We start from the raw sequence: 17710 nt of genomic DNA, 5'->3' as shown, positions 1-17710 counted from the left end.
GGAAAAAACTTTTAATTCACATAAAAATTAAAATACTTCCATTTGCCAAAACATCTCAAAATTAAAAAACAAACTGGGGGAGGGGCGTCTGGGTGGCTCAGTCAGTTGAGCGTCCGACTTCAGCTCAGGTCATGATCTCCCAGCTTGTGAGTTCGAGCCCTGTGTCAGGCTCTGTACTGACAGCTCGGAGCCTGGGGCCTGCTTCGGATTCTGTGTCTCCCCCTCTCTCTGCCCCTCCCCCACTTGTGCTCCGTCTCTCTCTCTCTCTCAAGAATAAACATTAAAAAAATTTTTTGAATTTAAAAAAACTGGGGGAAATTTCTGCTGCACCTGCTACACACGGGACAAAGAAGTCAACTCCCCCCTATGCAAAGAACTTAATTTGTTAAATTAAGGAGCTAGACATTCTCTCTCATGCCCTGACGGGGAGCCTGTAAACTGTCGAACCTTTCTGAAAGAGAATTTGGATTTGTCATTACATTTTTAAATGTGCACATTCTCTGACTCAGTAATTCCAGTTCGAGGAATTTATACCACAAAAAACACTCACATGAGTGTGCAAAAACAGGTACAAGGGTATTCACTGCAGCATTACTGTAATGGCACAAGTATTTCTCAGTGGGGACTTAATTTAAAAAATCATAATGCATCTGTATTGTGTAACCACAAAAATTAATACCTATTTCAAAATCGATGACATAATCCATATCAAAAACAAAGTGAAGCTTGAGAATGGCATAGGCAGCACGATTCCACTTTTAAATCATCAGAATGAGTACAATTTTTAAAAACTGGGAAAGACATATACCAGGCCTTTAACAGTGCTTATCTGAGGGATGAGCTTATATGGACTTTTCCTCTCATGTTAGATATTACGAATTATTTTACCACGAACATTTATTATTTCCAATGCAAAAATTTCTTCTTCTTATTTTTATTTTAGAGAGAGCATGCAAGCAGGGGAGGGGCAGAGGAGGAGAAAGAGAATCTCAAGCAGGCTCCACACTCAGTGCAGAGCCCAATGCAGGGCTTGATCCCAGGACCCTGGGGATCACGACCTGAGCCAAAATCAAGAGTCAGGTGCTCAACCGACTGAGCCACCCAGGTGCCACCGCCAAGTTTTTAATTAAGAAATTTAGGGCGCCTGGGTGGTTCAGGCGATTGGGCACCCGACTGTTGATTTTTGCTCGGGTCATGAGCTCACAGTCATGAGATCAGGCCCCTGCGGGGCTCCCCGTTGGGGGAACCTGTTTAAGATTCTCTCTCTCTCTCTCCCTCTCTCTCTCCTTCTGCCTCTCCCACCTTCAAAAAGATAGAAATTTTTAAAAAAGGGGACTCTCTCTTTGAAAAAAAGAAAAAAGAAATTTAAGAACACATAGCATGAAAGAATAGACGAATGCAGCAATGGAACAAACCGCACGAGAAACAGAGCCACACAAATACCGTCAACTGATCTGTGACAAAGAAGGAAAGACAGTTCAACAGAGAGGACAGTCTTTTCAACAAATCGCACTGGAACAGCTGGATAGCCACATCGGAAAAAAAAGAATCATCTAGATAGAGACCTTACAACCTTCACAAAAATTAACTCAAAATGAGTCACAGACCTAAATGTAAAATGCACAACTACAAACCTCCTAGAGCAAAACCACAGGAGAAAACCTAGATGACCTTGGGTACAGCAATGACTTTTCAGATTCAACACCAAAGGTAGAATCCACGAAAGAAATAATTGATAAGCTGGACTTCATTAATATTAAAAACTTCTGCTCTGCAAGAGACACTGTCAAGGAAGTGAGAACAAGCCACAGACTCAGAGAAAATACTTGCAAGAGACACATCTGATAAAGGACTGTTATCCAAAATATAAAAAGAAACCTTGAAACTCCACAGTTAAGAAAATGAACCACCTGATTAAAAGATGGGCCAAAATTCGCCTGGGTGGCTCAGTCAGTTAAGCATCCAACTTCGGCTCAGGTCGTGATCTCACGGTTATGGGTTCAAGCCCTGCGTCGAGCTCTGTGCTGACAGCTCAGAGCCTGGAGCCTGCTTCGGATTCTGTGTCTCCCTCTCTCTCTGCCCCTCCCCCCACTCATGCTGTCTCTGTCTCTCTCTCTCTCTCTCTCTCTCAAAGGTGAATAAATGTTAAAAAAATAAAAATTAAAAATAAGTAAAATTCTGAACAGACACCTCACAAACGATAGAGCGATGGCAAATAAGCATATGAAAAGCCACTCAACATCCCATCACCTGTCATTAGAAAACTGCAAATTAACACGAGACACCACTGCACACCTACTAGAATGGACAAAACCCCAAGCGCAGACAACACCAAACGCTGCTGAGCGTGTAAAGCATAGGAACTCTCACGCATTCCTACTCTTCCCATACGGCCCAGCAATTGCACTCCTTGGTTTCACACAAATGAGCTGAAAACTACATCCACACAGAAATCTGCATTACGCGGCTTTACTCATGATCGCCCAGATTTGGAAGCAACCACGACGTCCTTCCACAGTGAAGGGATAAACTGGAACATCCACACGGCGCAACAGTAATCGGTGCTGAAAAGCCGCAAAAAGACACGGAGGCACCTTAAATGCATACCGCTGTGTGAAAAGAGCCAATGTGGAGGATTCCAATTATATGACATTCTTGAAAAGGCAAAAGTATGGAAACAGTGAAAAAAAAGATCAGTGGTTGCCAAGGATTTAGGGGGAAAGAGGCACGAACAGGTGGGACACGGGATTCTTAGGGCAGCAAAAATGCGTACCGTATACAACAGCCAATGGATACAGCTCACCGTACATGCGTCCAAACGCACAGGATGTCCAATACCAAGAGCGACCCCTGATATAAATGACAGACTCTGGGTGAGAACCATGTGCAGGTTCACCGACTGCAACAAACATACCACACGGAGGTGGAATGTTGGTGGTGGGGCGTCTGGCGGGGTACAGGGTATAAGGAACGGTTCTTTCTGCTCAACTTTGCTGCAAACCTGACACTTCTCCAAAGGGGCACCTGGATGGCTCAGTCGGTAGAGCATGTGACTCTCGATCTCGGGGTTACACAATCCAGCCCCATGTTGGGTGTAGCGATTACTTAAAAATAAAATCTTAGGGGCACCTGGGTGGCTCAGTTGGCTGAGCATCTGACTTCTTGATTGCAGCTCAGGTCATGACCAGGGTGGTAGGATTGAGTCCCGCATCAGGCTCTGCCCTGAGCGTGGAGTCTGCTTCAGATTCTCTCTCTCTCCCTCTCCCTCTCCCTCTCTCTCTCTGTCTCTCTCTCTCTCCCTCTCTCTCTCTCTACCTCTCCCTCCCTCCCTCCCCTCCCCAGCTCATTCTCTCTAAATTTAAAAATAAACAAGAAGCTCTACTATGTGTTGTCAAAACGTTGTAAATGAATAAAAGCTCCACTACTGTAATAGCACATTGTCCTTTGACTTTCTTGCAACCCAACCTATAGCTCATGAGTATTCTACGGCAAACAGTGCGCTGGGGACAGCACCATCAGCCAGACAGAATGCCCTTTCCACACGGAGTCTGTATTCACCACCAGACTTCCAGTCCATAATGAAAGGAGCATTTCTATTTTGTTGTAATATTCGCAACACCATGCCCGCCATGCATTAAGCAGAAACAGTAAAATGTTTATTTAAAGAATGAAAGTATTAAGGAAAATGGAATGATACTGGGAGAGTCTCATGCCTTTTACCTATAATCAAGTTACATCAATTATAGGATTCTGCTCAGGCAACATCATGAGGCATATAAACAGAATTCATTCTGCGTAAACAGAAGCAGTAACCAGAAGACAGCCCCACTCGCCCCCTAAATTCCAGTGCCGGCTCTGCTACGAGGCAGGTCACGTCCCTCTCTTTAGTCCTCACTTCCTGGTCTGTAACATTAGGGAAGACAACTAGCCGTTAGGACTCCCCTCAGGAAGACGGCTCTGTATCTACTACTCCCTACAGGCAAAACACATCCAGAGAACATCAGGCGCCACCACAAGTCATTACCAACGGACATCTGTCACAAAGATCAACAAAAGAATGTCAGGCATTACAAATGCACCAAAAAGAATAAAATACCTAAGGGCACCCGGGTAGCTCAGTCAGTTTGGCTCAGGTCATGATCTCGCGGTTCATGGGTTCGAGCCCTGCGTCAGGCTCTGTGCTGACAGCTCAGAGCCTCTGATTCTGTGTCTCCCTCTCTCTCTCCCCCTCCCCCACTCATGCTCTGTCTCTCTGTGTCTCAGAAATAAACATTAAAAAAAATTTTAATAAGTAAATAAATACCTTAAAAAATTTTTAAATCAGATACCTGGGAATAAACTAAATGAAAGAGGTGAAAGACCCCTATAAACTATAAAACACCGATGAAAGAAATTGAGGATGACATAAACAAATGGAAAGACATTCATGCTCATAGACTGGATGAATACCCTTAAAACGTCCATACTTCCTAAAGCAATCTACAGATTCAATGCAATGCCTATCAAAATACCGACAGCATTTTTCACAGAACTAGAATAATGCTGAAATTTGTATGGAATCACAAAAGACCCCAAATAGCCCAAGCATTCTTGAGAAAGAAAAGCAAAGCTAGAGGCATCACAATCCCTACTTCAAGCTATACGACAAAGTTCTAGCATCAAAACAGTATGGTCCTGGCACAGAAACAGACACACAGGTCAAGGGAATAGAGAGCCCAGAAATAAACCCGTGCTTGTATGGTCAATTAATCTATGAAAGAACAGGCAAGAATGTACAATGGGGAAAAGACAGTCTCTTCAATAAATGGTGTTGGGAAAACTGGACACCTACACACGAAAGAATGAACCTGGACCATTTTCTTACACCATACACAAAAATAAACTCAAAACGGATTAACGACTTAAATGTGAGACCTGAAGTCATAAAAATCCTGGAAGAGACTACAAGCAGTAATTTCCCTGACATCAGACATAGCAACATTTTTCTAGATGTCTCCGGAACCAAGGGAAACAAAAGCAAAAACCATTAGGAGTACATCAAAATGAGAAGCTTTTGCACAGCAAAGGAAACCAACAAAACAAAAAGGCAACCTAGTGAACGGGAGGAGATACTTGCAAATGATATATCCAATAAGGGTTACTATCTAAAATACATAAAGAACTTCTACAACTTACCACCAAAAGAACAAACAATTCCATTAAAAAATGGGCAGAGGGGCACCTGGGTGGCTCTGTTGGTTAAGCACCCAACTCTTGATTTTGGCTCAGGTCATGATCTCACTCACGGTTTGTGAGACAGGGCCCCATGTCAGGCTCTACGCTGTCAGTGTGGAGCCTGCTTTGGATTCTCTCTCTCCCCCTCCCTCTGCTCCTCGTCCACTCTCTCTCCCTCAAAATACACTTACAAAAAGGGGGAAAAGGGCGCCTGGGTGGCGCAGTCGGTTAAGCGTCCGACTTCAGCCAGGTCACGATCTTGCGGTCCGTGAGTTTGAGCCCCGCGTCGGGCTCTGGGCTGATGGCTCGGAGCCTGGAGCCTGTTTCCGATTCTGTGTCTCCCTCTCTCTCTGCCCCTCCCCCGTTCATGCTCTGTCTCTCTCTGTCCCAAAAATAAATAAACGTTGAAAAAAAAAAAAAATTCAAAAAGGGGGAAAAAAGGGAGGGGGGGCAGAAGACCTGAATAGACATTTCTCCAAAGAAGACATCCAGATGGCCAACAGACACATGAAAAGATGTTTAACATCACTAATATTAGGGAATGCAAATCAAAACCAAATGAGCTATCACCTTACACCTACCAGAATGGCTAGAATCAAAAAGACAAGAAATAACAAGTGTTGACAACAACGTAGAGAAAAAAGAACCTTATGCACTGTCGGTGGGAATGCAAACTAGTGCAGCCGCTCTGGAAAACAGTATGGAGGTTCCTCAACTAATTAAAAATACAAATACCGTATCATCCAGTAATCCCTGTACTGGCTATCCACCCTAAGAGAACAAAAACACTAATTCAAAAGCATATGTGTACCCCTATGCTTCCTGCAGCATTATTTACAATACCTAAAATATGGAAGCAGCCCAAGTGTGTTCACTGACAGATGGACAGATAAAGATGTAGCACATATGCGTGTGTATACACACACACACACACACACACACACACACAAAATGGAATTTCATGGAGCCATAAAAAAGAACGGGCTCTTGCCATTTGTGACAATGTGAATGGACCCAGAAAGTATTATGCTAAGTGAAATAAGTCAGAGAAAAACAAATACGGTATGATTTCACTTATATGTAAAATCCTAAAAAACAAATGACTAAAGTAACAAAAAGCAGAGACCAACCCATGAATGAGAACTAATGGCTGCCGGATGGGCTGGGGGCAAAATGGGTGGAGGGCAGAGGGAGGTCCAGGCTTCCAGGTATGGAATGAATAAGCCGTGGGGACAAGAGTTTCAGCATGGGAACAGTCCGTGGTGCTGCAAAAGTGTCATGGGGTGACCGACGGGATCACTTGTGATCCTATGATCATCATGTACAGACTTACCAGATCCCCGTGCTGGACACCTGATCTAATGTAACACTGTGTCCTAACCACACTTCCATTTTTTTTTTTTTTTACAAAAAAATTCTGTAAAGACACCTGAAAGGCAACACAAGTTTAGGCTGAAACAATTGGGGGGGGGGGGCCTCAGGTTATCCAATGAGGAAAAAGAGCAAAGATACCTCCCTGCAGACCTCTTCTTGTTGGTGGTAGCAGTCTCTGATCCAACACAGAAGGACCTTCTACCGCTAGGCCCCTCCTCAGTTCACATCAGCGGCCCCCGCCCCCGCCCACTCCCTCGGGAGATCAGAATCCTTGAGAGGAGAACTGTGGCTCTCGAATTCATTTCTGTAACCACCCCCGCACATTACCTGCCACAGCTGTATCACACAAATATGTTTACTAAATACTCCTCTGAAGACGAAACTCAATTTAATGATTATACCAAAAAAGCACATCGAATTTCACTGCATAAAGACCTAGTGTAAGATGTAGTCACAAGATTTTAGAAAGCAGAACCCTTAAGATTCAAAGGCAGTTCTGTCCACAGGGAGCCAGGTAAGACACACCAATTAAAGAATATCACACAATTCTGGACGTGTGTGTGTTGGGATGTTGGAGTATTAAGACAGCGGGGCTAACTCAGAGCTTCTGCGTTTTGGTGGATCAAGTACCTGCAAGTTTAGTAGTTGGGAGACTCATGAAGTTATAGCAAAGAAACAAATTTATGAATTAGTGAATAATGGATGTTAAAAAAAAATTGGAAGAAAAATAAAATTAGATCCCTATGTCACATCAAAAATAAATTCCAGATGCAGGTGGCTTCCCCCGGCAAGCCAGAAGTGCATTTCCAGTAAGTCCTGCAGACGTGGCCTCCCAGAGGGCCAACAGAGTCTGGATCTGAGTTCTGGGAGTGGCCTCTTAACGATTTATTCCTTCCCTGGGTGCTCTGCCTCAGCCTAGAGGCACTGACTGCTCCATACACCTGCTATTCCTATATTCTTTACAATTTTCTTTTTCTCGTAGGTAATCTCCTATTACTTAATAATTCTTTATACTAAGCCTCATCACCTTCTTCCTAGATGAATGCCTCCCTTTACTGCCCATCTAGCAGCCTGAGAGATTTTTTAAAACCTAAGTCGTATCACATCACTCGTCTGCTCCAAACTTTCAATGGTCCCCATCGTGAAAACCAATCAATGCTTCTAGGGCCTACAAGATGTGCCTCCACCCCACGACCTCATGTCCTGGGCTCTCCTCTCCCCTCCTCCCCCACCCCCACGTCCCCCCACAACTTCATTCTGGCCACACCGACCTCCAGGCCCTTCCCCAGACATGCCAGACACACCCTTCCTCAAGGCATTGGCAAAAACTGATCCCTCTGTCTGGAACCCTCTTCCTCCAGACAGCCTCACAGCTGACACCTCTACCTCCTTCAAGTCTCTGCTCCAACATCATCTCCTCAATAAGGCTCTGACCCCCCTATTTAAAACCCACCCATCCCCCTTCCTTTTACGCTATTTTTTTCTTCCACAGCATTTACCACCTGACCATCCATACTATTTGCTTACATTTGTTTAGTTAGTATCTGTCTCCCCACACTAAGACAGGGTCAGTTATGATCTGTGTTGCCCACTAATGCATTCCAAATACCCAGAACTGTGCCTGGCAAGTACCACACACTCGTATTTGTGGAATATACAGTTTTATACTGGTCTGTGGGATTATCTAGTCAAGGGGCCTCTGATTCACTGCCAAGGAGCAGGGACTGGTTTGGTTTTGTTCACCACTGAATTTCCTAGAACCTAATGCAGAGCTCAGCAAAAACTAGGTACGCAAACATTTGTTAATTGAAGAATATCATCTTTTTTTTATCTATCAGAAGATACACATTTAAAATGACGGCGGCATTACCCAGGGCTGGTAAGAGTGTAAAGGAAATCCAATTTCTCATATTGCTGGCAGGCATGTAAACGATGCCTTTTTTGAGAGCAAGCTAGCAATAGCTATTAAAATTTAAACCACTCAGAGTTCTTATCCTTGAATTCAGTAATCTTACAGAAGTAAAAGAGTACCTGAAAAACAGGTACAAGATTATCTACTGCAGCACCGTTTATAAAATAATGAAAAACTTGAAAGCTATCTACTTGTCCATCAGTAGAAAGACCGGCAAATAACTCATGCACGGTACACGCATGGGATGAAACACTCCTGAACAAGAGTGAAACAGATCCAGAACACTGACCCCAGAAAGTAGTCGCGATCCAGTGAACTGACCAAAGGGCCCAGGCATCAGATGGGCTGGATTTGAATGCGCCCCCACCCCTCTCCCCGCCACATCCTAGCTATAGGTAACTCTAGGCACTTTCAACTTCTTTGTGCTTCAGTTTCCTCACCAATAAAATAGGAAAAACAGTAACATTATAGCAGCACTAGCCACCTCCCTGGTAGGAAGATCTCCTGAGATAAAGCACTCCGCACTTACAGCACAGGACACAGCCACAGAACCACCTACAGATACATTTTACATACAGCTAACATGTATTAAGTGAGACAGACAAGTTGCAGACCTATATATGGACAGCCTGTCCACCTCAGTGGCAAATTTAGCATGTCTGTGTAACTACAGGAAAAAAGTCAAGAAGGAAAAACAATAGTGGTGACTTCTGGGAGATGGGAGGAGACCTAGTTTTTCTTAACACGCATACTTTTTTAATGGAGGAATTTTACAAGGCAGTGTTTTTAAATAAAAAATCAGAGCGAATGCATCTACGATGTAGTTTAACTTTGATTTTAAAATACTAAAATTTGAAAATGTGTACATTGTATATAGTCTTTGAATTCTCGAGATAAAATGGGATAATTAAATGTACATGAAATTTCTTTGGCTACTAAAATCACCTTGATTCTAAGTGAATAAACTAAGATGCACCAGCAAAAAAACCCAAAATACCTTTTCAATAAATTTACAAGGAATTAAAATGCTTTTAAAAAGTTACATTTCATCCTATGAATTTACGCATAAATCAGTTATTTTCTTCATCTACTGTATTCTCGTGGAAACCAAAGATCTGTCAACAAATGAAAACAAACAGTATCAACCAAAAGACAGCTGTTTCTAACATGAGACAGGCAAGATTAAAGTAAAAAACTAAACGGTGATCTTTTACTGGCAATTCAACACAGAAGAATTCTGCATGTATTTTTAAAACTCAGCAGGGCTAAGACATTCGAGTGTGCCGAAAGCTAACGTGTTAAGAAGTGACCTATATTAAGTTCGGCCAAAGAGAAAAATTAAATCCCCAAGATGAACTTCTAAGAAGACGTTGACACAAAGCACTCGAAAATACTGAATTCTCTCTCCTGCACACAGTGGCTGTGGCTGCTCACTTACCACACTAATTGAAAATAAATACGGCAATCTACACAGACTAAATCCCATCCCAGAGTCACAGGATTTGAAAAACAGGGAATAAACCTGTACTAAGAATAGCAAGGATACAAGACTTCCTAGAGCTAATTTTTCCTACCCTCCTTCAAGTGCTTAGTCATTTCTGCCTATTTACAAGGAAGACCGTTTCCCATCTTTAAAAGAGGAGAGAATTTTTATTCCAGGCAGTGGTGTCACCTGAGCTGCCCCAGACATTTATTTCCATGCAACTCCGGGGAAGGTTGCGGCCAGCTAAGCATACCTACCCCTCCAGATCAGAACCAGAAGCCACTGGAGCTCTCGGTATTCCGCCTCCGTCAGCAGTAACAAAGAGGGGTTTGTGGAAAAGCAAAGTTTTCCTCCCTGACACCAAATGCAAAAGGTGAGAAGTGCGGCCTGACCACATAGCAGCTTGCCTCCCGGGTGCGAGAGCCCACCAGAGATCCCTCCCGTCTCTCCCACGGAAACGGAACGCACAGCAACTCCATAGGCAACTAACAAAACCTAACACCAAAGGCCAACAGGCTCCAGAGCACACTTCCAAGAGAGCAGCTAGCCTTAAAATCTGATAACATTGTTTCGGGCTCCCCGAAGGCAAGAACAAAGACTCCGTTTTCCACGAACGAACGAACCGGCTTTTTACAGAGACAACCCCAAGCAAAGGCAAAGTTTATTAAGCACCTACTGTGCGCCCAGCGCCACACGCCAGCATCACTGCTGACACGGAAACTGCTAGGCACACACGCCCACTGCAGGAACACACATGAAAGAACTTCCTCACCTAGACACTTGGCCAAGGGCCCAGCACACGGTCTCCAAACACAACTCCAGGCGGTAAAACCCGGGACGAGGTGGTCGAGCTCTAAAGTCTTGAGCTCAGCCCACGTCCCAGAAGATCAGTAAGGGCTCTGACAACCCAGCTTGGATGACCTAGGATTTTTTTTGGGGGGGGGGGGGGAATCTCTCTCCTTCTAAGCTATGAAGACCCGTTTCCCCGACTCGCACATTCCAACACCACCGTCCTCATTATTCCCGAATGCCCCCGCAAGGATGCTGCTGGCCTGGCGCACACGCAGGTGGCCGTCTTCGCGGAGAAAGTGCAAAGGCACGCGTTAGCCTCTCTTGATGAGCAAGCCGAAGGTCAAAGAGGCTAAATGTGCCCAGACCCGTCGGGGAGGGGGGGGTTGGGCTGGGGGGGGAGGGGAAGAGGAGAGTCCGGGTCCTGCAGACCCCCAGGTCCCCGGCACTTACCATCAGGCCGCACCGCCCCTCCGGGAACGCCACCCGGCCCGCGGCGGGGGCGCGCGCGGGGAGGGCCCTGAGCGGGGCGTCCCGTCGGCTCCCGCAGCCCAGGCCCCGCCGGCCGCAGCCTCCCCGCCGCGCGGCCCACGTGCCGGGCCCTCCCCGCGCCCGCCGCCCCCGCGCGCGCGCGCCCCCGCCGCCCCCGCGCGCGCGCCCGCCTCGCCCCGCGGGGCCCCGGGCCCGCGCGCGCCCCCCGCCGCCCGAGTCCCCCCGCGCCGCGGGGCAGGCCGCGCCCGCCGCGCCGGCCATGGTGGGCGCCTCACCGTCGGGCTGAGGAGCCGGGCCCGGCTGCGCCATGGCCGGGCGGCGGCCTCGGGGAGCGGGGCGGGCGGGCGGCCGGCGTCCCGGGCTCCCGCGGGGCTCAGCTGGCGGAGGAGGCGTCGACCGAGCCGCCGCCGCCGCCGCCCAGGGAGGAACCGCTAAGGCTGGAGCCGCCGGCGCCGCCACAGCCGCGGGCAGAGACGGACCCGAGCGCCGACCTCCGCCTCCTCATCCTGACAGCGGGAAATAAGCAGTGCGCAGGCGCGGGAGGGACGAGCGGCACGTGACGTCGCCCGAGGGGAGGGGCGGGGCCTCGCGCGGAGGAGCGGGCGGGAGGAGGGAGGAGGGCTAGAGGGGCGCAGAAAGGATGGAGGGACCGAGGGGCCGTGGGGCTGTGGAGGGGAGGGGGGGGTGCTCGCAGTCCGCCGCCCCAGCACAGAGGAAAGGCCGAGCGAGGAGGCCGGGTGGCCAAGTGAGTGCAAATCCAGCTTCTACCCCTTGTAGCTGTGTGACCTTGGGCGAGTCACTTCACCTCCCTGAACCTCACAAGGGCTCATCTGGGTGACGGCCGAGGAAGGCTTCAATGAAGGAAAGTGTGAGGAACTGTTTCTGGCGTACTTGGCATTGAGCACCTGTGTGCCAGGTGATTTACAGGACCAGGTACTGTGATAGATGATGGGGACACAGCCAAACTCAGTCCCCGTGCTCATCGGGACGGGAGAGGAGAGGTGATGTGTAGGCAGTACCGCCCTTACACGCGACTGGAGAGCCTGCCCGAGGCCCTGTCTGGACACAGTCCTCCCACAGGGTGCAGGGAACATGCCCACCTTCCACATGTGCCCCCCCCCCTTCAGGACCAAGTTCTGGGAGCCTGTGACCTCAGGACCCCCCCCCCCAAATGGCTGGAGACTGTGGCCTCTTCCCGGGTCCCGTCCTCTCCAGGGCAGAGACGGCGGCGTGTGTCCAAGTAGCTAAGCAGCAGCTGTGTTTGTAGGAGGTGGCACACCAACCAGACATTTGAGGTGCAGCGTAGACAAAGGGGGCCAAGGGCCAACAGTCCAGCCCCGCCAGGGCTCCCCTTACCACCTCAGTTAAGTGCATGGATCTCAGGAGTTCTGGAATTCTGAATCCCTGGTCTTCCCCATCACCGAAGATGCGCATTTGTCAAGGTAGAATAGAATATATTAAGGTTAACAGGTGGAATGATGTGTAATTTTAAATAATTTTAGGTGGACGTGTAGCATCTGTTTGTACTTTTGTCCCAAATTCTGCTAGCATTAGGGGAGGACCTAAATACAGACTTGAGTTTTTTGAGCAGTTAATATCCTCAGATGGCTGGTGTGCCTTGGAGAGAGCAAGCAGGATCATTTCCCCTGCCCACTCCCCCCAAATGTCTTCTGTCCAGGATAGGGCAGCCCGGTGCATCCTCTATCTTGTGATGACTAACACGAGGTAGGGGCCATAAAGATAGCAGATGCTGATGTCCTCTCTAGAAGGGACTCTTCCCAGGGAGTGAGAGGCATCTTTATTGCTATTGATAATCTGAGGCTTGAAGCCAGGCCCTCAAGATCAAGGTCACTCAGAAATGGTCAGGCTGCTGGTTTGGACACCCAGAGCTCCCCATGCCAAGCAAGTGTTTAAAAAAGCAATTTTGCAATCAGTTGGGAGCACACAATCAGATAAGAGCAGGTGTACATTTTTGTACTTTTACGTAAATCCCAAGACTCAGCAATTCCACCCATAGGTATATATTCTAGAGAAAACTAGTGTGTGCTCAAAGCCTTTACTAAGTGTAAAAGGCATGATTCCTCTATTCTGAAAGAAGCCAAGAGACAAGATGTAAACACATGAAATAATTACTTATCAATTACATTGCGCATGTGCCCCAAGAGACACATACAAGAATATTCAAGGTGGCATAGCTTAATTTTTTTTAATCTTTATTTATTTTTGAGAGAGAGAGAGAGAGAGAGTGCAAGCGGAGGAGGAACAGAGAGAGGGGGAGACACAGAATCCGAAGCAGGCTCCAGGCTCTGAGCTGTCAGCACAGAGCCCAACTCAGGGCTCGAACTCAAACCCTGAGTTCACGGCCTGAGCTGAAATCGGACGTTTACCTGACTGTGCACCCAGGCGCCCATCAAAGTGGCATAGTTTATAGTACAATAAACAACTAAATAACCCAAATGTTCACCAACAGTAGGATAAATAAATTTTAAAATATTCATACAGTGGAATACTCTACAGCAACAATAGCGAACAAACTACCCTTACATATTCAACATAGATGGATCTCAAATAGTTTTGAGGAAAAGCAAACTATAAAGCAATACAATACAGCATGATCCCATTTATATATAGTTCCCAAACAGGCAAAACTAAACATTATGCATACATAGTAAACTAAGCACAGGAAGAAAGCAAGTATCAGAGAAATCATAACAACGGTCCCTGAACCAGGGACGGAGGGTCGTATAATGAAGAGCCCGTGAAAGCTTGCCTTCTAAGGTGACGGCTACATGAGATTTCTTAACTTGGGTCCCTTTAAACTAATTACAAACACGAGACACAGATGTAGTTTAGGTGAGAAAGATTGCAGGATATTTGCTTAAAATACAAGCTTCAAGTGAGCAAAGTTGATGCAACTGTTTTTGCGCTGCACTAATAGAGTCACAGAGTGTAGATGGTAGGAGGTGAAACCTGTCCCGCACTTTGCCCCGCTCGGGTCACATCCGCAGGGGTTGGCTGTGTTTGTTCCGGGCACCGCTTTTTTGCAGGGGGGACACTGGCCAGCTGGAGTGGGTGGAACTCCAGGGAACGAAGAATCTAAAAATCATCCTGGGCAAAGTTCATAGGGATATCAGAGACAGGTACTCTGGGGGAGGGGGGGAGAGGGGGAGGGAGTGTGGGAACAAAGATGACCTGGGACATGAAGCTGTCCTTAAATCCCGGAGAACAGCGGGAACCTGTGTGATGTGTGTCCAACGATTGCAGACTTCAACTCAACCCAAAGAGGAACTTTTTCTCCACGAGAGCGAACCAGGGAGAGAAGGGGCTACCTTTCGAGGAGTGAGCTCCCCGTCACAACAAGTATGCAGGTGGAGGTGGCTGGCAATTGGCCCGAGGTGCCCGACAAGGATTCCTGCCCCAGTTAGGGGATGAGATGAGGCCATCGTTATAGTCCTCTTGAGCCTTGGGATGCTATAATAACAACGACAACAGTAAGTTTGCTGCATTTTAAAGGTTACTAGGTGCTTTCCCATGTATTGTGTCATTTTACTGCACAGCAACCCACAAGGTGGACAACAGGCACAGAGGAGATAAGCCAAATGTTCCCAGATAAAGTCCGTTTCAAAATTCTATCCTGTGCAGACATGGCTATCAGACCAGCTAAGAGCACTCAGTGGTGTTGGGGTTCTCTCTCTCCGCGACCCAGATTCTCAAGGGCAGGAAGGAACCAGGGAGTAAGGTCAAGGCACCATACTTCTCTGGCCTTTGATGAAGGTTATGGGGAAAGGACAGGAATCAAGGGGACTCCCCCAGGGGCGCTGTCTGTATCCAGACACCTGGAGACTTGGGGAGTCCCAACCTGGGTGCTGGCTTCCTCACTAAGAGCGCCCAGGAAGAGCTCACAGGCACCATCATGTCCTCAGCCACAATCCCCCCGCCTGGTCTCCCTGATTACCCCTTGGTCCAGCCGCCCGCCCAAGAGCAGCAACCTTCCCCTCCCGGGACCTGGAGTGGGAAGATGGTGATGGGTAATCCTCCCTCCAATCCTGCCTCGCCCCATCCCTCTCCAGGGAGAGAAGTGTACCTACCACGGAGAGCACCACAACCGAGGGACGACCTCCCTCCTCACACTCTCACGAGATGCAAGCTGCCGTCCAGGGAAGAACTCCAGGCTTGGAATCAGAAGACACAAATTAGCTCCTGACGCAGAATGCACTACTTTGACCGCTTTGAGCCCCTGTTGACCTAGCTCAAAGGGGGAAAATAGAGCAGCCTCGTGGTGCATCAGGATGGCTAAAGAGAGAAAGCAGCCAACGCCTCACGCCTTAGTTTCTCTGCAAACGTCTGCTTCCACCTCTCTGTCTCCCCCCTCCTTCCTTTTCCCTGGGTCAGAAGTTTCCATCCTGGTGATGAGGGATCCCTGGACCCTAGTGGTCGGTCAGTGAAGGTATTCCTAGAAATCCAGGGCAGAAATTTCCAATATTTTCAAAGCTTAACGGAACCATCCCACTCTACATAAGGCCCTAAAGGCTAAAATGTCAAGTTTCTCGGGGCGCCTGGGTGGGCTCAGTGGGTTAAGCATCCGACTTGGTTTTGGCTCAGGTCGTGAGCTCACGGTTTGTGGGTTTGAGCCCCACATCGGGCTCTGCAGTGGCTGTGCTGGGCCTGCTTGGGGTCCTCTCTCCCTCTCTGTCTGCCCCTCCCCAGCTTGTGCTTGCGCTCTCTCTCTCAAGATAAATAAATAGGGACGCCCGGGGGGCTCAGTCGGTTGAGCATCCAACTTCGGCTCAGGTCGTGATCTCAAAGTTCATGAGTTCGAGCCCCGCGTCAGGCTCTGTGCTGACCGCTCGGAGCCTGGAGCCTGCTTCGGATTCTGTGTCTCCCTCTCTCTGCCCCTTCCCCACTCATACTCTGTCTCTCTTTGTCTCTCAAAAAATGAATAAACATTTAAAAAAATTTTTTTTAATAAATGCATTTAAAAGTTCAATTAATTAAGCGTCAAGTTTATTTGCTTTGGACAGAAGTTATACCACACTGCGTATCTGATGCTGATTAGACGTTCTTATTTCAGTTTTGTTTTAGTTTTTTCTTTTTTTGAATATTTATTTTTTGAGAGAGCGAGTCAGTGTGAGCGGGGGAGAGTCAGAGAAGCCGAAGCAGGCTCCAGGCTCTGAGCGGTCAGCCCAGAGCCCCATGTGGGGCTCGAACTTGTGGGCCAGGAGATCACGACCTGAGCCAAAGCCGGACGCCTAACCCACCGAGCCACCCAGGCACCCCTCTTATTCCAGTTTTATATTAGCTGTTGATTAATGATCTGGAGGGATCCATTATTACTTTATATACATAGTTTGCCAGATAGACAAGCACCTGTAGATCTGATGGGTGCTCCTGACTCTTAGAATTCCCCGTTTATAATATCAACCCCACAGTGGCATGACTGCCTGGAAAGAAAAGTAGCTGATGTCTACTAAGGCGTTCCACGGGCCAGGCACTGGGCAAAGTGCTTTACCCTTGTATCGGCTCATCTAATCTCCTTAAGAACCTTACCATGGGGACAGGAGGAGAGCAGAGGTGAGAAATATCGACAACTCATTTTATAGATGATGGGACCAAAGAAGTTAACCAATCCAAGGTCACAGAGCTAGTAAGTGATAGAGCTGGGAATGAGACCCGAGTTTGGGTCCAATGTCCACACGGGTAACTCTGGTGTTACTCTGCCAACTGGCTACATGTCCCTTTCTCCCATCGGGGGAAATTGTCAAGTCCCAGAAAAGAGGCACACAGTTATTTTCTTTTTTCTATTTTTTTGTTCATTTTTGAGAGACAGAGCGTGAGCGGGGGAGGGGCAGAGAGAGAGGGAGACACAGAATACAAAGCTGCCTCCAGGCTCCAGCTGTCACCACAGAGAGCCCGACGTGGGGCTCCAACTCGCAAACCCCGAGATCGTGACCCGAGCTGAAGTCGGACGCTTAACCGACTGAGCCACCCAGACGCCCCAAGGCACGCAGTTATTTTTAATGTTGTATGTCTACGGCCTAACGTAACAAGTGCTCAGCATGTACTTATCGAGCGAATGAATGGATAAGCAAATGAATAACACGAGGAATATATGGAGGAAACAATAATGAATCCTTGGTGGCGAGACCTACAATCTGCAGATTAAATCTGTGTGATTTAATTCATCTGCTTCTCAATTCTTATTGGGTTACAGACCATAATTTTAATCGTTATTACTAATAATTCCCACCGCTTAACTGAGCACCTAGTATGTACTAGAGACTTTTACCTGTATTATGTCAACGATCCTCTTAACAGCTCTTTCCTGTAGATTCCATTTCTTATCCCAGGGCTCAGAGAGGTTGAATGATTGGCCCAAGTCACACAGCAAATGGGAGAACCAGTACTCCAATCCAAGTCGGCCTGACTCCAAAGCTTATGCCTTTTCG

The 17710-nt window shown here is 47.6% G+C and overlaps 1 protein-coding gene across 6 annotated transcripts in view; it reads right to left on the bottom strand.

Annotated features, from left to right (window-relative positions):
* Positions 1–11768, bottom strand: part of RABEP1 (rabaptin, RAB GTPase binding effector protein 1) — a 103352-nt gene extending 91584 nt beyond the window's left edge. For 3 of the 6 annotated variants that reach the window (XR_006964127.1, XM_047089817.1, XM_047089815.1), the window contains exon 1: positions 11540–11768. Coding sequence is in view for 5 of the 6 variants with exons in the window: in XM_047089817.1 (XP_046945773.1) it covers positions 11540–11573 (34 nt within the window). In the remaining variant the exon portion in view is untranslated. The remainder of the gene's footprint in view (positions 1–11539) is intronic. The other 3 variants (XM_047089813.1, XM_047089818.1, XM_047089814.1) reach the window with 3 other exon arrangements.
* Between the last annotated feature and the right edge of the window lie 5942 nt (positions 11769–17710).

Source organism: Lynx rufus, unplaced genomic scaffold (assembly GCF_022079265.1).
Source record: "Lynx rufus isolate CCGP_SWC_20201006 ecotype Redwood Valley unplaced genomic scaffold, mLynRuf1.p SCAF_28, whole genome shotgun sequence".
Taxonomy (NCBI): Eukaryota; Metazoa; Chordata; class Mammalia; order Carnivora; family Felidae; genus Lynx; species Lynx rufus.
This window is presented reverse-complemented; position numbering and strand designations above follow the sequence as displayed.